Source organism: Oxyura jamaicensis, chromosome 5 (assembly GCF_011077185.1).
Source record: "Oxyura jamaicensis isolate SHBP4307 breed ruddy duck chromosome 5, BPBGC_Ojam_1.0, whole genome shotgun sequence".
Taxonomy (NCBI): Eukaryota; Metazoa; Chordata; class Aves; order Anseriformes; family Anatidae; genus Oxyura; species Oxyura jamaicensis.
The window spans coordinates 26,761,696-26,784,881 of NC_048897.1; the positions used below are offsets into that span (position 1 = coordinate 26,761,696).

General features: G+C 49.8%; 2 protein-coding genes across 2 annotated transcripts in view; one reads left to right on the plus strand and one right to left on the minus strand.

Annotated features, from left to right (window-relative positions):
• The window catches only part of LSP1 (lymphocyte specific protein 1), a 39,872-nt gene extending 24,982 nt beyond the window's left edge, over positions 1-14,890 (plus strand). The window contains exons 6-11 of the mRNA XM_035329027.1: positions 2,468-2,511; positions 2,684-2,765; positions 3,124-3,264; positions 3,923-4,003; positions 4,699-4,813; positions 13,588-14,890. Coding sequence (XP_035184918.1) covers positions 2,468-2,511; positions 2,684-2,765; positions 3,124-3,264; positions 3,923-4,003; positions 4,699-4,788 — 438 coding nt within the window. The 3' untranslated portion in view covers positions 4,789-4,813; positions 13,588-14,890. The remainder of the gene's footprint in view (positions 1-2,467; positions 2,512-2,683; positions 2,766-3,123; positions 3,265-3,922; positions 4,004-4,698; positions 4,814-13,587) is intronic.
• Positions 8,658-22,451, minus strand: LOC118168548 (proteoglycan 4-like). The gene is made up of 3 exons (XM_035329015.1): positions 22,264-22,451; positions 17,066-17,193; positions 8,658-10,438 (listed from the first exon to the last, which is right to left on the minus strand). Exons 2-3 carry the CDS (start codon positions 17,084-17,086, stop codon positions 8,825-8,827), a joined length of 1,635 nt encoding a protein of 544 aa, XP_035184906.1. The 5' UTR covers positions 17,087-17,193; positions 22,264-22,451; the 3' UTR covers positions 8,658-8,824.
• Between the last annotated feature and the right edge of the window lie 735 nt (positions 22,452-23,186).

Below are 23,186 nucleotides of genomic sequence, written 5' to 3' on the forward strand. Positions count from 1 at the left end.
AAACTTCCATTTCTAATGCCACTCGAATTGATCTCCTGGCTTGTGTTGCATTTAGCACAAATCCGCAGTTTGGTGCATGCACTCTTACATACAATAGACACAGATAAGTGGTTTCTGTAGCAATGGGCTTTTTGTCTCTCTAAGCCCTGGGCTTGCTGATTATTGCTCTTAGGGAAGTGGTGAGGGGCCCAGGTAGCCTATTAACCTGCTGTTGGTGTTATCTTTGCTTTTCTGTTTGGCATTCAGATCTGTGCTGTTTGCTTCTTAGTCAATATTTCCCGGGCAGGGAGGATTGTACGGGCACTTCCTCTTGCAACAGTAAATAGCAGCAAGAGGAAGATTTCATCATCTACAATCATCAGATTCTTGCTGTTTACAGCAAAACCTCTTAAAATCAAATAAAGAGGAGGAAAGGTGGGTTTCAGTGTGGGCCATGTCATAATGTCAAGTTTGAAAAGTGGGCTGGGGGTGGCCTAAGCAGATACCGAGAGTGGGACCAGTGGGGAAATGTGAGAAACACTTCAGTGCCTGTTACGTGCTGAAAGTCCTCTTGCTGCAGCTTCCTGACCCAAGCTTCACTGCTGTTGCTAGGGTTAGCCCAGGGAAAGGTTTAGAAATCTAGTTGCTGTTTGTTATATTGGTGACGTCAGAACTAGCAAATACACAAAGCCAAAAGTAAAGCTGTTCAGGAAAAATAAGAGCTCGGGATCTTTCCAAAGGAAGCAGGATCTTTACACCCCAGCTAGCAGAGTTTTATGTGAATCCTATGAATTTCACGGATTGACCACCAAGAAGGTGTTCTGGCATGGGATTGCTCAGCAGAGATCCTGGTTATAGGATGAGAACATCCCCAGTGGGCTGAGAGCTCCCCTGCCAGTGGTGGCTGGTGGTGGCCAGGGACAAATCTGGGACAGCTGGGTATTGGGGTGCAATATAACACAGGGTGTTTGGGGCTCAGAGGGCTGAAGTGGGTGTGTGGGAGCAAGGCAGAACCCATGTACCAGCACCATTTAGCCCCAGGCTGCTCGTGAGCTGGATTTTTGAGGTTGGTGAGTGAGCAAGTGTGGTTTCTTCTGGCCTTCAGAAAGTGATTGGAACTAGAGAAATGCATGGCTCTTGCTGCAAGAAATTGCCCTAATGAGCAGAGGGAGATGGTCTGCAAACAGTTTAGATGGAAACAAGCCTTCCCTCATCTGTCCTGCTGAGATCTCCTGTCATCTGCAGCCTGTTCCTAGGCCCCTCTGTGTTAAAGTTGACGCTTGGTTGTGACCTGTGGATGATTTGCACCTGTACAGCTCCTCTCTGGCAGGGCTGGCCAGGTTTTTCCTGTTGATAAATACTTGTGGTCAAGAAGCTGAGACATGGGCAGGGAATCTGAGTGCCCATTCAGATTGTGCCATGTTGTGCCTCATGAGGTGCCACCTTGCCTACCAGTGTCCCAGAAGGATGAGCAGGACGATCTTTGAAACCGTTGCTTGGAGGCAAGCTTCCATTCCTCCAGCACTGAGCCAAAAAGCAAGCTGGTGGCAGGCAGACAGCCTGCCCAGAATGAGCTTCTGGGATATTTGTCATGCTGCTGTGCTGGGACCCTGCAGGGTGACTCTGGTACATCTCTATTAGCAAGGGTTGTGCTATTTGTTGGTGGCTGTGCTCTTCTCTAACGGGCCTTGAGCTCTTCAGCATGGGTGTTAAGTGTGTACTTCCTGTGACAATGTCTTCTGGTTAGTTAAAATTTAGCACTAGTATCTTTGAAGCAAGCACTTAATGCTGCTTTTTACCTGCTGCCTTGGTAGGTGATGTTTCCTGCAGCACAGACAGCAGTGTACAGGGGAAGGCTTCTTGTTACTTGGTTGCTGCTCCTTGCTGTAAGAACTACCTTTTGACTTGAAAGTGATTGTCTCCATTCTTGTTTTCTGGCACAGAAGAGCTGGGAGGTTTAGCAACACTTTGGTCTTTTCCTTTTTTCTTTGTCTGAAGTGTTTGCTTGCCTTCCTGTCTTGGCCAAAGCGCTCTTGCGGAGGAGGCTCTTGTGCAAAGCTCTCTTCCCTGATGGCCTGACCTGAAGGGTTGCCTTGCAGGTGGCTCCATGTGCTGAACTGCCCTGTCTGTGTGCTTCTGTGGTACTGATGAGCCAGTGCCACTCGTGGCTGTGCTGCTCTGGTACTTGGCTCCTCTTCTGCAGCAGTGGCTGGCGATAGCTGCATTTTTCCCCCTCTTTCAGTGCTTGCCACTCCCTTTCCTGGCAAGGAAACCAAGTACCTGAGAAAGATAAGTCCTCGAGCAGAGGGAGTAAGGAGAAGGGATGCTTGCTGTTTCTGAGCATCATGAGAATGTGGGACTGAGTGCCCCAGATCTGGGGGAGGGAGCAGGGAAGAGGAATGGCTGAAATATGGTCAGCCAAGGTGATCTACATCCACCTGAGGCCCATAGAGAAATGTTAACACCTGTCTCTTCTCTCCCCCTTTAGATTACAGACAGAACTGAGTCTCTGAACCGCTCGATAAAGAAAAGGTACTTCCAGGGTTGTATGAGGCTCGGGGTGAAGCAGGTCCCTGCCCAGCTTGGGGGTTGCCAGAGGGCCCTGCTGTGGGGATGGGCAGGAGCAGGCTGCTCGCAGCCCTCATCTCCTCTTGCCGACCTGAGGTGCCAGGGCATCGCCTCATTCCTCTTCTCCTCTCCCCAGTAACAGCATCAAGAAGAGCCAGCCTCCCCTCCCTGTGTCAAAGATCGATGACAGGCTGGAGCAGTACACGCAAGCCATTGAGGTGAGGTGCTGTGCTCTCCGTCCCCAGCCTACAAGGAGCCCCCATGCAGGGTGTAGCTCTACCACCGTGTCTCAGCCTCACCTTTTGGAAGTGGCAACTGAGACATCTCCCCATGGATGGGAGCAGCTGTTTCTCCTGTCTGTCTCCTTCCAGAGCATGAAGGTTTCTTTAGTGAGCTGCCCTATCCTTGTTTCCTTGTGTTCCCTGCTTGAGGGGTGAGAGCCTCTGGCAGGAACCACCAAAACCTCCTTTTAAAGCCCCTCATCCCTGAGGACCTCCAATTAGAGGAAAAACAAACAAAAAAAACCCACACATGCTCAGGTTCCCCAATGATGATCTCTTTCCATCTGTCTTCTAGACATCCACAAAGGCTCCAAAGCCCGTCCGACAGCCCTCTCTCGACCTTCCCACCACCAGCATGATGGTGGCCAGCACAAAAAGCCTCTGGGAGACTGGAGAGGTTGCAGCTCAGTCTGCTGTGAAGACCCCGGCCTGTAAGGTAAGGCAACTGTGGGATGTGTCCTGCTTTGTGCAGGAGAGAAACTCAGCTAGGGTGCCAAATTGTTCCTCAAGGTTGCAGCTAGGAAAGCCTCTGTGATGCTGATTGAGGCCCTGCTTTGAAATAGGAGTAAACTCACTGCTGTAGAAAGAGCGTGTCTATTCTGCAGGAGCTAGGGCTCAACTCCAGTTGTTGAGAGCAATATTGAGTCTATCACCATGATGATAAATCTTGTAAATTTGGAAAATGCAATGGGTATTATGGATTGCTCTTAACCTTACTTCTTGGTTGTTGTGAGCAAGGGTGGTTCTGTAACACATGGGTTGTAAGCCTGTGTTTATATGAGTAAAATTCCTTCCGCACAAAAAAGCCTTGATGTTAACATGTCTTAAATAGTTAACAAACCTAAGAAAATAAACATCTGGGATCTCTGGTCCAGGCTCTTGTTGGAGACAGTGGGAGAGAGGAAAACACAGGAAATACAGGGAATAGGAAGAAGTTTTCATAGTCTTGGGTTTTATCTGCAGCTGCTGTAGGTCAGACAATGTGATATTGTAGCTGTAAAAGGAGGTCAGATGTGTGGGGCTGGAGGAGATGTGAACGGGAGCACGTCCAGCACCACTGGTGGTGGAGGGTAATGAGAACCTCATCTTCTCAGGATATCGTGGCTGGGGACATTGTGAGCAAAAGAAGCCTTTGGGAACAGAAGGGCAATCCCAAACCTGAGACCAATGTCAAGGTAAGTTGATACCTGTCTGGGGGCAGGAGTCCTTTCCTTTTCACAGCAGGAAAGGGCTCTTAGCTGGGTTGGAAGTGTTAAGAAGACAGCGATGCAGTATAGAGACAAGGGCTGCCTGTAGCTATCAATGCAATTGCATGTACAAGGTCACTGTTAGGAAAAGCTGTTATAGCTCCAGTCCTAGCAAAAATGTGGGCAAAAATCGTATTATAACCAGAAATACTGAAGGGTCTTCTGAATGGCTTGTTCTTCTCAGACAATGGACTGCTAGCCCAAGCCTTCTAAGCTAAAATTGAACTGCAAACATGAATTACTTAGCTCTTGTTATGCTTTTTAGTCCTGAGAGTAAAGAAAAACATCTGAAGTTAGGCCTAAAGTAGTATTGATGCTTGCAGATGGATCTGGGGTTTTGTGCCTACTGGTACCTCTGCGAGAATGGTTATTAAATCCAACAAGCAGCTGCTATTCAATCTGTCCAGCCTGAGAGAAGATGGAAGTACATTGTCTGTTCCTGGATCTGTACTGCTGCCAGTGTGCAGGGAAACAAAATGGCTTTTGCCATGGGTGAAACCAACCCTCCAGAGCACCAGGATCCCTGAGCTCTCTGGGATTACAGACAGCTATCATGTTCTTCTAGCTTTGGTTATTTAAGGGAGAAAGCTGCTGACTCTGGCTACTTTTTCTCTCCTGCCCAGTCCGCTTCTTCTGGCAAGAAGTACAAATTTGTTGCAACAGGCCATGGCCAGTACAAGAAGGTGTTGATAGACGATGCCGCAGAGCAATAGCACGCCTGGAGAACTCCTTAACCAGGTAGGTGGGGTGTGACCTTGCTCTGCACAACCAACTCCTGGTGCTGTTTCAGCGGGACACTTGGGTTATTTCTGCCAGCTAAACTTTGGGCAAGTTGGAAGATAAAATGCAGTAACAGCTGGAGCCTTGCTGCTTGGGCAAATGCCTGGCTTTGTGCTGGAAGGAGCACAGCGGGAGTGTGTGCTTGTTTTCTGATTTTCCTGATGCTTCTAGGGAGCTGGGTACCTGTGTCTAACCTGCAAAACAAGTCTCTTAGCTATTTGTTGGTCTGGTGAAGGTGTTTGCCTTTGCAAGCTCAAATGGAGTATCTCTGCTGGATTTATTTATATGCTCTCGTGTTGCAAGGAGAAATACATAGCTGGAGGTCACTCTGGCTGAGTATGGGGACTGATATAGTCCTGAGATTCAAACAATTCAAATGATTCTGGGCTTTAATTCCAGTTATTTACTGGGGTGGGGGAACTTGAAATTATTTCAGTGACCTCTTGGAACCAGCCCGCGGTAGGGTTGTGGTGGAGAGGACATGGACATCTGCTGTGCTGGGTAGACCAACAGAGCAGATTGTCCTTGGGTGTGCAGCAAGCAGGAGAGGCGAAGCTGGGACGTGTGACCTCTTGAAATAGTGTTTAGAGCTTAGGAGCTTACACTCATGTTGTGTTTGGTAGTAGATCTCCTGGTGTTATCTTGAGTGGATGTTGGTGAAGGGATGTGGCAACAAGGAGGGATGGCACAGAGGGAGATGATATAACTGGCTGGATTCAACCAGGCAGCATCTGGCACTGAATGGAGAGGATGTTGCTGGGGGTGAAAACAAGCTCATTTTTTTCCTTCTATAAAAAAAAGTTTTATTTCATAGCCAAGCTTATAAGTAGCATTGTCTGCTACAAAACACCTTTGTTTGTGAGTTCTCCTGGGGGGGGTTGCTGTGTTTTTTTCCTTCTTCAAGGAGCTGACTTCTGAATATGTTTTTTTTCCTACTTTTGTGGTTTTCCCTCCTTTTGTGGTGCCTGTTTAGAAGAGAACCTATCCTGAATGCTGATTTGAGGTGGGGAGTACAAACCCAAGCCTGCCCACAGCTACCTTTTCAGTTATAAGGAAGGAGTCCACAGGACTTCTGTCCTCTACTTGCTTCTCTGCCTGGGGCTTCCAGAAACCCATTAAGGTCTCCTCTTTGATTTGTTGTCTTTCTCCCAAAGTCTCTTTTGATGCACCAGGTAGATCCTACTGGGCTTCAATTTTTAACAGCGACATCTTGGCAGGTTTTGTTTGTCCCACCTGAGTTTCTGCAAGCAGCTCAAAGGAAGGTGCCCTCAGGTTCACTCTCTTCCAGCAGCCTTTCTTAAAAGGTCCATTACTGTCTTGTGAAGTCTCTAGGATCCATCTGAACAGCCACTGAGCAGTACTGCCGTCCTATGGGCTTACTTGTATAAATGTGTTTTTTTTTTTCTTCTGTGAATAGCAAAAGGACTGCAGCAGCTGAAGGATTCTGGCTAGCTGATGTTCTTGAGCTGTTAGCTGGTTATTTTATGTGCTGAGAGGTCCCTGCTCCTCAGATTCTCTTCCCCATGACCATGTTCATCCTTTTTCCCTACTGCATGATCCCCTCATGTCTTTCTGCTCCCAAAACTTTGTCTCACCTTCATATCCCTCACTCAACACTATCTCATCAGCTTCCTAGTCACTTGAGCGCAGGTACAGTTTTTCCTCTCCTCTCCTGAGCTGCAGGACCTCTGAGCAGGCTGCTGAGTAAGAGGTTTTCTCTAAGCGGCATTTTGTGCTCTTACCAACCACCTGAGGCTGTCTGACATTGATGCTGAACTTCATGCCCAGTGGTGCTCCCCTTCCCTCACTCATCATGGCAGCTCAGGCTGTGATGTGCTGCAAAGGCTCCGAAACAGGAGGTGGCAGAGATCTCCCGTTGCCTCTGGGCATCTGTTCTCCTGTCTGCAATGCTCTTGTGCCAGGGTCTGTTTTTGCAGGGCCCTTTTCTCTTGGGGAGGAAAGGCCAAACATTGAGAAATCAGACTTGCCTTCCTCTAATTCCCTGTAGAAGCAGAGGTTCTCCATCCCTGTGCACTGGGGTTGGGCTGCGGATGCAGCCTGGTGGGAAGCCCGGCAGATGTAGGACATAAGCCTCTCCTCTTTGCCTTGTGTGAGAGCTGCTCATTGTTCTGGGTCACTGTTGCTGTGGGGTAAAGTGGGTTAAAGCACAGCTGCTTCTGAAACAGTGTTCTCTGTCCCAATGCATTTAATCTCCCAACTTTAATCAAAGTTGTTTGTTTTGTCTTTGAGTGCAGACTTGTGCATAGGTGTCCATCTATTTGTGCTACAGCAAGGTGCCACTTCATCACTCTGATAAGGTCATCTTTATCTGCCTTTAACGTTAAGAGTTTTACATGTTTTAAGCTGCAGTCTATTTGATTTCTGTTCCTATATGAATCTTCCTCTATAATCTTGTCTTGCAGCATGTTGAATTATCCTGCAAAGCTGATCTAGGGTTCACTTGTGATTACTGAGGTGTTTCCAAACTACCTTTTTTCAGCTTTTTCTTGTGAAATTGGAGGTCAGAGGGAGGAGAAGTCTAAGCTTTAGATACCTGGGCTTTTTGCTTTCTTCTATTTTTTCTCTTGAATAAGGAAGAGGATACAAAACAGAGAGGATAAGACTAGCAGAGTGGAAACTTCACTGAGCTCTCCTGATAGCATCATCACAAAATTGGAAGTCTGCAAAGCAGTAAAAAGGGCTTTTATTCCCCCTCCCCTTCCCCCAAGTCTATTTCCAGTTAGGCTTGGGGAAATTGTGCTCAGCTCCATATCCTCTGTATGTGAAGAGAATGTAAAGAGCCCTGTATCCAATTTCCTATAGGGCTAAACATAGCAATCCTATATCAGCTGTGTAGGAACATCCCAGCATATGACAAAGTCCCTTGAGAGACAGAAATAGCTGGTCACCAGCTTATAAGCCTGGTGGTGATGGAGATGCAAAGGGGTGGCTGTAATGCTTGCAAAGGACAGTTGTCTCTGTGGATGGCTGCTGTCAGGGAATTAGTTTTAATTAGCTCTTTTTCAGGACATCAGGCACCAGTAAGTTTGCAACTGTCATAATGTGGCCCCTGAAAATGAGACTACATGGGCTTTGCAGGATACCCCAGAAAGCAGCACCTTGTTAAATACACCAGCTTGGATACTCACATGCTGAAGCAGGCTCTTGCTGATTATCATGAAAACACTAAACTCAGCTGTACTTTAAAAATATGTAAAATACATAGCAGAACTTCTTTATTGCAAAGAAGCTGGTCTTCTGTGAGCTGCAAATTACTAGACTAACCTAGAAGGGTGTGAAAAGATAATGCCCAATTATTTTTTGCAGTGGAACTGCTTTGTGAGAGCAGGATGGATTAGACTTCATGCCGAGCCTTTCCTGTGCCTCAGGTGGAGGGTTGTTTCCACCTTGCTTTAGTGCATTGCTGCAGGGTGCAGTGCTTGTAGTAGACAGGCTAAGGAGGTGTTTGCTCTTAGAGTTCAGTTTCTAAGACTCCCTAGACAAGATGTGGAGCAATGCAGATTCCTTCATGTCATCTCATCTACCACAACTTTTGTTTCTAGGATTTCTCTTGCTCTTTAGCAGAGTAAAATCAGATTCCATCCTCCTCCTCTAAAATGGACTCTTTCTACAGACAATTCCTCCTGTTTGCTGTGTCACCTCTCCCTGCCACATATTACTGCATAGTGTTTGTTGTTGTCTCTTTCTAAACCAAGTGTGTTTATTTTCATGACCTGTGGATGTGGTATGTTAGGCATTTAAGCTTATGTACATATACAGAATAACCCTTAAACCCTCAGCGTGAGGCTGCTGGCTTGGAGGGGTTTTATTTTATTTTATTTTTTTCCTGACGCTAGGCTCTGTCAGGCGGAAAACCTAGCGGTAGGTGCTCTCTTTAGTGGTAGGTGCTCTTGTGCTTGGTGCCCCACAGGAACCGCTGGAGGATGGCTCTGGTTGAGCAGCTCGCCTTCAGTTGACTGACCACCCCGATGCCGTTCGGTTAAAGCTCCTGGTGTGCTCCTTGGCTGCTCGGGGTCCGTACCGGCCCACCTCGAACACGGTGCTGATCCTTGTCATGGGTTTGGCAGCCAGCTCTCTCAGTTTCCGGGCATCGAAGCGTGGCTTGTGTAGAAGGATGGGCAGGCGGTGGGGAAGGAAGAAACTTGCCTCCTTCTGTGCTTTCATCTCTTCTGCTTGCTGCTTCCTCTCCTTGTTGACTGTCATCTGGTATAAAATAGCATCCCACATCCTCATGGCCCTCGATTTAAATGGTCTGACGTCTCGACTGATGACTTCCTGAGAACTGTCTTTCTTGTTCCCTTCCTCCTGCCTCAGCTTTTCTGGCTCAGACTCGGGGAAGCTGGGTGTTTCTGGCTGCACCACCAAGTGCTTCCTGAGGCGATGCCAGCCATCAGCCCCAGGTCTTGCTGCTTCCCCTGATGCTACTGCTGGCTCTTCTTTGAGGAGAGTGCTGGTGTTTGGTAAGCTGGGGGCTGGCTGAGGGTGCATGGTGTGTTCTGCCTTTGTGTCTGTGAATGTGGCCCCCGTGCTGTCAGCTCGGGCAGCGCTTGCTGTTTCTGGGTGTGCTGGCCTCCACGGAGTGCTGGATGCTGGTGGTTTTAAGCTCTCACCTTCTGCCTCGGGCAATTCAGGAACTCTCTCTGATCCAGGTACTTCTGTGTTGCTTCCATGGGCTGTAACTTTATGGGAGTGGGCATCAGAGATGCTGGGCTTAGGCAAGGGGGCCATGGTGGGCTCCTGAGGAGAGGCAGGCATGGGAACATGGTGAGGGGGCTTTGCCTCTGCAGCAGCAGGAAGGGGATGCTCTGGTGTGGGAGCTGGGGCCTTGCTGTCATCAAGCGGGGCAGGTATCTGCCCTGGAGATGGTTCAGGTGCTGGAGGAGAAGACCTTTCTTCACTGCCGGTGGTTGCTTGGGTCTGGCTTGTTGGTGTCTTGGCCCTGGGCGCCTTGACGCTGCGGAAATAAGTGTGCACCTTGGTGACGTAGGTAACCTCTGGTGCCCTTTCTTTGCTGGGTGTGCTGGATGGAGGAGGCTGGGGGACAATGAGTATCGAAGGGTTGTCTGGGGCAGGAAGGTGGGCATCCGGGCCTACAGGCTGCTGCGGGGTCTGGGGAGCACGTGGCCTGTGTGCAGGGGGCTCAGCTGGTGGGGTTGTGAACCTGAGGTGCTCGGCAATGCGCCTCTGCTCGGTGACCTTCAGGGCGAAAGGCTTGCCCCTCCGGATCGGGGAGGGGACGCGGTGCTGGGTGACGGGTCTGACGGAGAGGTGGCCTGTGAGGCTGGTACAGGTGGGAGCTGCAGCTTCAGGGGTCTCTGCAGGGGGAAGGCTCTCATTGCGCTCCACGTCAGAGCTGGCCTCGTTCACGGGGGAGAGGCTGGACCGAAAGGACTTGGCTTGCTCTGCAGCTAGCACAGCGTTCTTCTTGGCTGCCTTCTTCAGCAGCTGCTGGAGCCGCAGGTTGTCCTTGCGGGGCTTTGGGAGCGTGGGAGGTGGGGAGAGGTGGTGGCGGGTGGGAGCGGGCTGGATGGAGGATGAGACCGTGATCAGCATTGTCATCTCCTGGAAGGAAGCACAAAGCTTAGGGTAGGCGTGGGCTCACCCCTGGGCTAGCGCTTCCTGGGGTGCAAGTTGGGAATGTCTCATAGTTTTCCAAATTCCAGCTATTAATACTCTGACACGGTGCTGTGTGCAGCAGGGCAGACATAAACTGTGTGTGTCACTCAAGGCCAAGTCAATACCAGCTTTGATTTCAGCTGGCAGAAGGGCATCCCTGCGAAAGGCAGGATTAAAAAAGCTGTGCTTATCTGGTGGGAAAGTGCCTTGTCATAACGCTAGCTCTGGTGGTTCCTTGCCGTGTCGAGCTCAGTGGCAGCCTCCTTTATTTGCACTCGTTAGTCCTTAAGACAAAACCTAGTTTTCCTTTTTCCTTTTTGTTAAGGAGCACTGCTGCTCTCATCTCAGTACAACACATTCTCCAGCAAAACAGAAATACCCTGTGGTCTGGACAGGGTCTCATTTCCAGGGGTAATCACACCTGGAACCCCTTCAGCTGAAGCTGCTGCTCATGGCAGGATGCACATGTGCTCTCCCAGGTCTCTGCCACCAGCTCACTGGAGCAGCACTTTGCTGCTGCCACTGATCCCTTTCTGTTGAGCCCTGTGCAGACTCCCTGTGCTGGGGGCAGCAAGGTAAATCTAGTCCCAGTTCTCCTCTTTCTCCTGCTCAGCAAGGCTGGGGAACACCAACCACCCAGCCTCAATTATTTGGCAGCTCCCAGAAAGAAATGTGACTCTGTCCTGGCTCTCATTCAGTGCAGAGTTGCTGAGTTTTGCTATGAAATGAGGCATAAATCACCGAGCCCACTAATCCCCAGCGCTGGATGCAGCCAAGCATCCTGAAATGAGGAAGAGGAGATGGGGTGATGTCAGGGTTGGCCAGAGGGGCTATTGCATTTGCTCTGCTTAGTGGGATCGCAGCCTGAGCATCAGTCCTGAGGCACAGGGTGTAGCGTGATACCGCAGCGCAGGAGAACTGCCCCGAAATAAAGCTCTCAAGAGAGCAGAATGGATATTTGTGCCTGAGAACCTCGTGTTGCCTTTGGGCTCATGGAAGCTCATCCACACTGAGCAGACAGTGTATTTGCCAAAACTGTTTGTGGAGGAGGGGAAAGGAGGATGACTCTTCCAAAAAAGAAAATAATGGGGGGGGGGGGGGGGAAGGGGGAAGAGAAGTGCCAAAGAGGTGTCGTGTGGGTGAGCTGCCCTCCAAAGCAGAAGCTGTGCTGGGCATGGTCTGGGCAGTGCCTAGCAAGTGGTGCACCGCTCCCAGCTGGTGCGTTTATTTCAGCTGCAGCTATGAGAAACCTCCCAGCATTTTGGCGAGGGGGCTCAAGGGGATTTGGGCAAGCTGGGGTGACAACTGTTGAGCATTCCCAGCAGCTTAACAGCTTCGTGCCTTAGGCACAAGGCTGGGATTAGGACCTGCACTATTCCAAGAGCTGCTCCTGAAAACAAACGTGTGATGGCCCCAAAAAAGACTGAGAGCCCGCTTCATCATATACCTGCTCTTTTCCCCAGCACTGTAGATATATATATATATATTTCTGGGTCAGAAAGCCAAAAACCTCAGTTGGAGAGGATGTACTTGCTGTTCAATGCTATTCTGGTTTTGTTTGCACAGGAACTGGAAACTGCTTGAGTCATTTTTATCTGCTGCAGTATGAACAAGTACACTTGCCTGATGTTAGGATTGATTGTGGAACGATTTCATCCATCCTAGGTTAATGTGGTCCCATGAACAGCATGCATTACAAGATGATCTGTGGTCTAGGAGCATTGCTAAGCCAGAATGTTAAGGTTGAACTGCTCAGGCTCGCTGTGTTGTGAATACTAAAGAGGCAGGGCAATGAACTTCCCAATAACTGATCAGCTCTGAGTGCTCTTGTCCTATGGACTGCTGCAGTCCAGAAAAACGTGTCTTTCCACATGGGTAAAAGGGCAGGATCTGGGTCTTGCTGCTAACTGCGCCAGATCCTACAGAGGAAGGCACTGGGGTATGTGTGTGTAAACTTAGGTATAGTCTGCATGCAGCAGGAAAACTCTTCTTCTGTTAGAAGTTAAACTAGTTTGTGCCCTGTGACCTCAGGATCTGTGGTCTGTGCTCTTAAGATCACACTTGCTCCTGTCTCAGCATCCCTCTGGCTTGGTACCTACCATGCTGTGGGTATTAGAGAGCCCTAATGGTTGATAACATCCATGGTTGATAACGTATCTGTGTTTGGATAGAGAAGCAGCGAGATGTGATGAGGCAGCAGAAGGAAGCCAGCTCTTAATTTGTTTGCCTCCCCTGTCATGCTTGGCTTTGTCTGAGTCTCTTTCAGAGCTTTGTGTGCTAGGAAGAAATCCTGCACCCAGCTAGGCTTGTGAGCGGCTTCCCCCTGGCTGCACAACAAAGCAAGTGCGAAGGGAAAGACAGTTTTGCTTTCTTGCCAACAGGAAGGCCAGAGCTGAAAAAAGGCTAGAGCTGAAAACCTGGGGACGGAGGGGAAACATACTGCTGGGGTGCGTTTGTGATGAGCTGGGAAGAAACAGAGCTGGAAACCGAGTTGAGAGGCTTTTAAAGGGTTAAGCTGGTCTGCTCTTGGTCGCCCAACCTGGGACCAGAAGGGAGTGTCTCGGCGTGGAGGAGCCATCCATCACTGGCAGACAAGGCATTTGTGTGCCGGGTCCCTCGGCAGCACCAGCTGTCCCACACGGAGCAGACCGGGAGCTGCAGGAACCCGATACGGCCACAGATGGTCCCGGGCAGAGCTGTGGCTGCCGGGGGCTGCAGGAACATGCTCCAGTGGCTTTGGGCTTGGAAGGGAACCTGCTAATGGCCTCCTGGGGTGGAGGAGGCTGGTGGGAGCATGTCCTTCCCTCTGCCTGGGCAGTCATGACCTCTGCCAGGCATCAGCTGGGGCAGCCAAGCCCTGGATTCAGGGATGCTCGGGGCTGCAGGTCTGCCACCCCGCTCAGTTCCTGCCCTGCCATGTAGCGCAGCTGGCTGCCCTGCAGTGCAAAAGCTTTTATGGGCAGCTAAGTGGTTCACAGGGCTCTGAAAACAAGTGGGAGAAAGCCTTCTTTAATTGCTAGACAAAACACAGCCCAGGGTATTACTTTTTGCCCTGCCACAAGCATGCTTAAACTTCTTTTTCTTTTGTCTTACAGCTGAGCTTGGTCCTGGCTCGATGCAATCCTCAATGCCACTATTTCCTCTGCTCCACAGAAGATAATGAAAGGATGTTTCTATTCTCCTCCTGCCTGATGTAGTCTGCCTTGGTACAGCCTGACTCTCCTACTGGGGTGTGAGCAATGCCCTGTGCTGCCTCCGTCTGGGTGCAAGGAACGAGATCAGCTGGCAAAACCAATCCCTGTTTTAACCTCCTATGTGACTCTTTGGCTTTTTTAATTATTACTATTGTTAAATCTGGCTCCCCTATAGATAAGGGAGGCTGTGGCTCTGCTCCCTCTTCCTCAACTGCTGGAAGAGGAGGAGCTGCTGTCCTGCCCAGCCAGCAAGGCTCCTGCTGCATGGTGAACCACTTCTGACTCTTGGTGGCTGGGTGCTGGGAGAGAGAGGGGAGCTCACAAGAAACCCAGTGAGAACTGGTGCTTGAAAGGCTTGTGAAGGGCAAGGGCCCCATGTCACCCCATGGGTGAAGCTTTCCCCTGTTTACAGCACAGCCTCTGCAACATCTGCTTTGAGGATCTTCCATCTGCGTATGTCAAATTATATTTGACTTAATTTTTTTTTTTTTAGACCATCCTTTAATCACAGTTAAGTAGCCATGCTGCAATGTTCCTGTCACTTATCCACCTCAACAGTGGCAATAGCAGCTTTGTCTCAAAAAGCTGAGCCTTCTCTTCATGTCTGTGCGTGTGAGGCCTCCTTGTCCAGTGAGGAATGTTGGTTGCTGGCATCATCTCCTTTCTCTCGGAAAGGGATTTGCTTGAGCCCCCAAGTTAGGGAACAAACAATTGAAATATCTCTTCTGAATGTAAAAGGTGTCGGGCACACTGGTAACTTGCATGCTGTGCTCCTGTGAGAGGGCAGGAGACATGGGAAATCCCAGCTTCTCTTATGCTGGGGGCCACCAAGGTGAAATGGCATCCTCACAAGTTGTTGGCAGAGGTCAGGGCTTGCTGTAGACATTGGGAAAACAAGCCCCTGAAGTGTGGCACTCTGATTTCCAGGCCTCAGCTCTGTAAGCCAGCTACTGAGCTCTCCCATGTCTTCATACTTCATGGCGTTAGCACACCCCTGACCCCTTCTTTAAAGTCTTATTCCTGTCCTCTTCTCACAAAGGCTCTCAATATAATTTTGCAGTTTGCTTCTGTCTTCCTGGAGGAAGGGCAGCCTCTCTCTCCTCATGCATCAGTTTGCTTTCTGCTTAAGTTTATGGCATGTCCTGGATTATTTTTTTTTGTAAGCATTTAATAAAATTTGAGGAAGATGTTGTAACAATGGTAACTCTGAGGATTTTTGTTGATGTAGGAATTCGTGCAGCAAAGCTGCTATCAAAACCCCTGCAACTCCCTGCCTGAGCAGAAATTGGAGGAAAAGAAACATCAGCCTGAGTGACAAGATGAAATGAGCTTGATTATTTGCTGAAAAGACATGCTTTACCTGGGCCTGCTCTGTTTAAGGGATTCTTGTCTTGCTGTTTTCCCTATTACTGGGGGGATGACTTAGGATGGGATGAGTGGTGTTTGGGTGAGAGGAGGAGCAGCATGCAGAAGGCTTTCCAGAGCCATCAGCAAGGAGAAGCAGAAAGCTCAGCTGCCTAGCTAATAGACCTGAGAAGTCAGGCTTCAACCAAAGTCACCAGAGAAGTCAGCTATAAAAATCCTCTACAGCCTGCTCACACGGCTGAGATGAGGCTGATGTAGCTGTCTGCGTGGGCGCCCAGCCCTTCAGCAAGCTGCCTGCCCTATCTGCAGCCATCTAATGAAAAACCTCTTATGGAGGTGACCTTCTAGGTAATAGCACTTCTGTCACGTAGGGACAGCGCCTAGCCTGCACTGCCTTTGCCTGTGCTTTCTGAATGTGTTCAGAGCAGGACTTCACTGTAATCTTTATTCCATACCGGAAAGCCTTCCTCTTGCTGTCACCTTGTTGCCTACCGATATCCCCCAGCCCCCTCTGTCCTCTGCTTCAGCTCCTCAGGGAGGCAGAAATTTGAGGAGCCATGGCCAGCATCTGGCCACATCTTCATTCCTTCCACACATCCTCTGCTGAGCTGTGATTTCCGAGAGAGGCCAGAGCAGTAGCAATGTGGCGTATGAAGACATCCTGGCCTGAGGTGAAAGCAGCCCTGTGGGGGTGCAAAGGGCTCGCAGCATTTTGTTTTGACTCCATCCTGCAGCTGGCAGAAGGGAAGAACAGCCAGAAACCCATTCTCCTGCCGGCGTGGAGAGCAAAAAGCCCTGGAGTGTGCTTGTGTGAGATAGCTCTCAAATGAAGCTGCAGCAATGTGCTACTTGTCTTGTTCTGCAGCAGGTTTCGGGGATGCTATTTTCAGTTTGCTTTACCAGATGATTCTATGTGAGAGACGGGACTGAAAAGCACTGCCCATAACCATTGCAATGCCTATATCCTGCAGCGTTTGAACTTGGGGAAAGCTTAGACTTCAGTTTTCCATCAGCTCTTTTGGATGTAATGTCTTCATTTTGCTTGTTCTGCTTTGAAACCGGGGGCTTGACTACTTCTGCTTCTCTTTCCAGGTATAACATAATCATAGGCTTGTTTTATGTCTGTCCTTATGAGTACATGCTGGCTAGTTAACAGATCTCTGCTTGCTTGCAGCTCTGCGTTGGGCTCCCAGTGAGGTGGTGGACACTTGAGTCTAAAGTTTCCTTGAAATGTGCCTGCTCTCCAAAGGAAAGGTCAGGGTCCGAGGCACCTGGGCCTGAATGTCAGAGCTTTGCCTCCCACCACCACCTCGGGGAAGGGAAATAAACAAGTCCGAAGAGCAGGGCGTCTATAAATAATGAGGTGGCAGCTGATCGGCTGTGGAACAAGACTCTGAGGTGGCTTGTTCCTATCTCTTGCCAGCTCAACACACTTTCCCTAATGCCTTTATTTTTTAAAAGTAAATAAAGAATGGAGCGGACGGTGACTAAAAAAAATTAGATTAAGCACTTGCTTAAACATGATGGACCTCTCACAAGGATCCTGATGATGGTAACAAGACAGTTGGGACTTCTGTGAGTAAGCATTTTAACACATGAAAGCAGTGAAATGTGAGTGTAATTACCAAAGTGAAGGTGCTTGGCTGGGCTGGGAGCCTCACTCGCCTCCTCCAGGGATGGCCCAAAAAAGCAGCTGCAGGTGCTGGTCCTGGCCCTCACCCTGCTACTTGGGCCTCATCCTTGCCATCAGACTGCCTCCTCCACTTAGGGGTAAATATTCTGAAATCAAGACCCTAGATATGTCTCAAATTGCCCAGCCTCTTTCTTTACCTTCAGAAAGACATCTAGCCTGGCTTTAGGGCATGCATGGAGGGTCTACTGAATCCCACAGGGGTGTCCGAAGCAGGTGGAGCGAGCACAACTCCCAGAGCAAACATCTGAGTGATGGAGCAACAAACTACTGCAGAAATTGGGAATTAACATCAAGTGAGGAGAGACGAAATTCAATACTTACTGATGTGTAACTTTTTTCCATCTGCAATCACTTGCATGTTGGGTGCCTCATGTTTGGTGTACAGGACTAACAGGTCATCGTTCCTTCAAGATCATTTCAGGTGCTGTTTTCTTGTGATTTTTAGAGCCCTGTAAGTAAGTTCAAAACATCATATGGAAAAGAGTATTTACAGTAGCCAATAAGTACAGGAGGTTTCTCAAAAATAAAGTGAGTCCTTTTTGAAAGCATGAAAGGTTCCATCGCCTAAAATAAGCGTGAAGAGGGGCTATCGAGTAACACCACTGCATGCTCCCAGCTTTGGATCTGCAAAGTTTGGCATCTGAGGCACCAGAGAGGTGAAGGGCAGATGATGGTGATGGTGCCAGGACAGATATTCTAGCAGGATAGCTCCAGGCAGTGAAACCAGTTGGAGGTTTTTCAAGTTTGCTGGTCAGATTTACAGTTTTGCAAAAGTCAGGGTTGCAAAACACAAATTGGAAGCTGTGCTTTGATTGTTACTGTCCCTGGAGAGGGAGAGCATTAATTGTTGCTATGTCTGCCCTTGGTCCTGGCATGATCTGTGCTGTATTTGGGATGCAAGCACGGGAAGTGCAGTGTTGGGAGCAGAGGAGAGGTGGTTTGGAGCTGGTGGATTGCGCAGGCAGCAGTGAATTTTGGTTGGGGGACCGGGGGAGTTTTTCTGTAACTTGTAACAGCTGTATCAGTGCAGATTTGGGGTTAAACCAGTCCTTAGGAGTCACCTTCAACCCTGACTCTTCTGCAGGTGTTGAAGGTGCTTGTTAGTCAATAGGAGCAAACATCACGTGGACTGGGAAAGCTGTGGCTTTAACATCTCAAAACTGCCACTGTCTTTTAGGAACACTAATGACTTTGTGCATCTCTAACGCTGAAAACATTGCTGGGAAAAACAAACAAACAAGAAAACCAATAACAACCAGAGGCAATCCAACTGGAAACTTAGGAAAACAAACAAACAAAACACCACCACCAACAACAAAAAACACAACAAAAAACTTTATGAATAAGAAAACTTAAATAGAATTTTAAAACGCCTAAGGACACATTGTACTATGCTCTGCTACTGTCACCACTGAAACCAGCCGACTCTAATGAGTGCATTCACAGCAGGCGCTGTATGAATGATGCGCAAGGTTGGTTTGCATTTGCATCTGATGCTGAAGTAAGAGGTCTTTGGATTCATCCCTATTTATTTTGCAAGTCTGCAGAGTTTCCCTCTCTGGCAGGCTTAGAGGGGGGGATAAGATGGGGCAGATTCTCCTACTGATGGGGTTTTGCAGAGGGGATGACACACTGGTGTCCTCCATGGAAGTGTTGGTTGAATCCCTCCCTCCTGATGCCGCAGGGAAAATGGTGGTATCAGGAAGATGGATGGAGACATACACAGGTAGTTTGCTCATTAATATGAGCCTGTTTTTTGCCTTTTATTCTTCTTTTTATACCCTACAGATGTCATGGAGACATCAGGAGAAGGTGTTGGCAGCCTGCTGTTCCCCAGCCACCCTCCAGGATTCAGGCAGGCAAACCCATGCTGTTGCAAATACTTTTTCCATCTTCTCTTAAGGAAGGCCCCTGTTTGTGTGAATGCTCATGAGTCCCTGTAGCCTGGAACCTCCCTCACAGAACATAAAGATGCTGCCCTCATCCTTGTGCTTTCTTGACTGCCACAGTCGCTCCTCATAAATGAAAGTATCAGGTGGGATTTGGGGGCTGGCATCTGGATCTCTGCTCTCAGCTCTATTATCTTCCCTTTTGCTTCCCCTGCAAAAACGGATCTGAAAGACTCCTCTCTGAAGCCCTTGGGATGGGGTTTGGGCATGGCTGTGGAAAGGGCTGGGTACTGGAGTGGATTCCTCAAGAGTCACAAGCACTGCCTCAAGGCCTTTCTGGCTAGGATAATGGAGAGACAAGCAACCAAAGATCGACTGCTGAGGTCTCGACCCCAAACATGGGTGTTAGAGGAGCCCCGGGGAGCCTGGTCTTTGCTTATTCCTCTGAGTTGTGTTTCACATTCCCCAGGATCCCATCATTGTTGATAAAATGGCAGTGGTCTGCTGAGACTTAAATAGAGGAGGAGATTTTAAAGTTAAAGGCTATTTTGATCTCTGCTTGACCTGCTGCACGAAACTGGTTATTGGATTTTACCCAGGAACAGAAAATAATTATATATATGTATTCTGTCCTTTCTCTGAGGCTACTTACTTAGTCTCTGTCTGATCTGCCTTTTTATTGGCAGCTACTTCAATTAAATTTGAAAGAATGTTTCATGCACACAGGGCACCTACTCTAACCTTGAGCTGCTGATCAAAGCCCCCTGCAGAAATGTTTTCTCTAGGGTGTGAGAAAGAAGAAAGGGAGGAAACCTGGATAAGAACTTAGTTTTCCTTCCCCCTTTTCTAACTCCCATTTCTCACCTGCCTTAAACTATGGTAAAAGATTGATAATTGCAAGTGTCACCAACCAGAAGAACAAACTTCTCCCCCTTCACCAGTCAGCTGTACAGGTTTCCCTGGATAACTTCAAGTGCTACAGTGTCTATATAAGTGGACAAGCGTGCCAAAAATGGAAAAAAAAATCTAAATATTTTGGCTTGAAAATATTCAGATAGGACTTCAGGGGGGGAAACTAAAGCCACCAAAGAAACATTCAGGCTGTGAATGACAGAAGCACGCAAGCAAAACCCATTGTCCTTGCAAGCAATTTCACTTTGGGCAACAACCCATTTCAGATGCACGAATGTGTCCCTGCGAGCTCCTCTGCAGCCGCAGCGTGAGGGTGCAAGTGCAGAACCAGGGGTGAGCTTGGTTTGGGAGGGACCTCGGGAGATCCTCTGGCCAAGCGGGATCAGCTTTGATACTGGATCGCTTTGCTCAGGGTCAGCAGCCGGTGAATAAGAGATTAATTTCAGGAGTTAGGTCTCTCCTGTGTAATTACCTGTTTCATAGGAAGGATGTGGCTGACTTTATTTGCAAACTCTGCAGCCCCTAATGAACGTGCAGCTGGCCATTGACCGATGCACGAGGAGCACAGTGGCTGGCAGGATTAAGGAAAGATGCAAGCGTTTGGCTGAGCCGTGAGCCTTTCTGAGAGCTGTAAAATTATCGGGGCTAATGTGCATGCACGAGCGTGCTGAAGTGTATGAGGGGCTGTGGGACCTCTCCCCCCTCCGAGTGCCTGGGGCCACTGCAATAGGTCAGCCAACAGCCACAAAAGATGAGAAGGGCTGACTTCAGCTCCCGTGCAAGCGGCCCTGCTATGCTGCGTATTCCTGTGGCCTATCTCAAGTAACCAGCCTGGGAGCTCCTACCTACCCAAAAGAAATGTGATATTTGGGTAGGTTTCCTCGTGGAAACTTCTCCAGGTCTCTGTCCCAGCCTCTCGTCCCTATCTGAGGAGGAGCGCTGTTTTTTTGTATCCTCTCCCAGGTGGGGAGATGCTGTCACTGTAAAAGCACGCCAGGCTGTGGCTTGTGGTCAGCAGGTGGATGGACTTGGTGCACTCTGAGCCCTTGGTTTGTGCCTGTGACCTGCTCTGCGTGACCTGGGTGCTGCATGGGGGGTGAGAGGGGGCTCTCCAAAGAGAGGTGCTTGCCACACCCTCACCCAGCACCATCAGTAGGTTTGGGTAGAAACGAGGCCACAGCTGGACTTGAGTGGTCATTGCTCCCTTGTCGGGTTGATGCTGAGAGTAGGGAACTCCAGGCAGGTGGGGGTGGTTTCTTTGCTGGCGTGGCTGCGTGGCAGCAGCTCAAAGGCACACGTGCTTTTTGCTGCTGGTGCAGGGAGAAGTTGCACAGAGATGATGTGCAAAGTGCATATCCTGGGGCGGGAGGATCTGCAGTAAACCGAGGCAAAGCTGGCAATGGAAATGCCGTGGGCTGTGAGTGGAGCTGGTGTATGGCACCAAGAGGTGAGTAAAGGATGAGGTGTATGTGGTTTGTGTGGATAGCATGGGGTGTGTGGCTAAGGCACGACACAAATGCTGGAGAGGATTATGGTTACACGCTGGAGCTGATGGAAGGGAGAAAAAAAGACAAAGCATTGCAGCGGGCTGTGGAGAACAAGCCTCTCTTGTGAGGCAGATGATGGCAAAGCAAAGGAAGGATGCGTGCATCAGATGAGCTACCTTTCAGAGGGATGGCACAGGTCCCCTGCTCCAGTGGGAAGAGAGAGCCAGACCAGCTGGGACTGGAAACACAACGCCCAGCTCAGAACAGCCTGGATGAGATGTGGGACATGGACATGAGCAGCCAGGTGGGGGGGGAAGACAGAGCACAGAGGTGCTGCGTTACACCATGATGGGCATTAGCCTGGAGCAACTTGTCCAGATCAGGACTGGAGCTCAGCACAGACGTGTGCATGTGGGAGCTAAGGGGGTGCTGCAGGGAGCAATGTTTGCATCTGATTTATTTTCTGTCAGAGGCAGTAGACTGCATCCTGCAACTCCATCCCCAGGATGCTGTGCCCTATAAAACAGGGCACCGAGACCAGATGCCTGCACCTGAGCAATACCATGGAAAGCAAAGAGCTGCAGGATGTCAAAAGAGCTGGCTACCTGTCTGCCCCTCCTGTAGCCTGTGTCAACACCTATTTTGCCCTTTGCATAGCTCTGCCAACACACGTTGGTGTGGGGCATCTGAGCTGAGATGTCCCATCAGCAGCAAGGACAACCTATGAAGGACAGGCAGGTGAAGGAGACTGGGGAAGACTTTTGCCAAACAGACTTCACAGAAAACATAAAAGGAGAAATAGGCAGGGGGCTCCCCTCTGGTACATCCCTGCTCTGCTGCCCGTTTGGACAAATACAGTATTTCTTGGAGACGTGCCCATTCAGTGAAGCGCCGATGAAAATGAGCCAGTGGAAGATGGCAAAAATGCTGAATGATGCCCAAAATGCAGCCTGAAAGGTGCTCTGCTCTGCTGGTACTTTCAGGGAGCTGGGGCTGGGGAGAGAAAAGGCTGTGATGCTTGGTCCGGCTGTGTGTCCCTGGACACCCAGCGTGGCTCTGCCACCCATCCAGCTCCAGGGTGGTGCAAACCTGTCTGCCCCGTCCGCTTCCCACCCAGTGAGTAGCGAGGGCATCGCCTCAAGCCAGGTTTCAGGAGGCAGGCGAGGGGACAAGCTGCCGGCCAGCCAGAAAGCACAAGCTGCAGAAGGGGATTTTTGCTCATGCACATTACCTGGTGCATGGGAGGCTGCAGCGCCGTGCTCCACTTCTTTAAAAGCTCTTCTCTACATCCTTGCTGGGGGACCCTTTCCTGCAAGTGGCAGGGAAAGAGTGGACAGGAATCGATCTGCGACTCGGGCCAAAAGTACCGCCTGCCCTGCAGCTCCTAAAGGTTTCCTCCACTCCTACAGGCTGGGAAAAAGGGGGTGCCCGAGCTGCCAGGCACACCAGCGGGCACACTCTGCAGCACGGGATGCCTGCCAAAGGGGGACGGAGGGAGGGGACGGGGAGGTGAAGCCTGTGAGGTCTGGTGAAATGGGAACTGTGGTGAAATGGGAACTGCGATCTGCTGTGATCCTCTGCTGGCACAGCCCCGCAACTGCTGAGGGTGCCAGGGGGGTGAAAACCTTGCTGGCTCTTCGGCTGGAGGAACACCGAAAAGCTCTTGACCAGGTGGCGTTGGGGTGACTGGGGCATTCAGCCACCTGGGGCTTGCCCTCTCTGTGATGTCTGTACTTAAACAGGGCTTTCTTATCCCACTGAGAAGGGTTCTGAGTGTGGCTCGAGGTCGGGCACGCTGTCTCACTGTGCTCCCGCTCTGCTCTTGCATCTTAGCAAGAGGTGGCCCCACGCCGCACACAAACCCCATGCGCTACGCTGCTGACTTCTCACACACCCTTTGGCTGCCCATTTTAAAGAGCATTGGGCAGCAGCAGGTCCCCAAGCTCCAGGACAACATGCAAGCACAGCTGATTGCATTTTGAGAGCAGCAGGGGAGATCCCTGCCTGGCCGGGAGAGCGGAGGCAGCCACTGCGCATTCAGACCAGGAGAAGCAGCATGCCAGGACCATGTTTTAAGCAACACCACGGAGCTCCAGAGGCCCCACATTTCATTTCCGAGCTGCCTTTGCCTCAGATACCCCTCTTCAAGCTTCG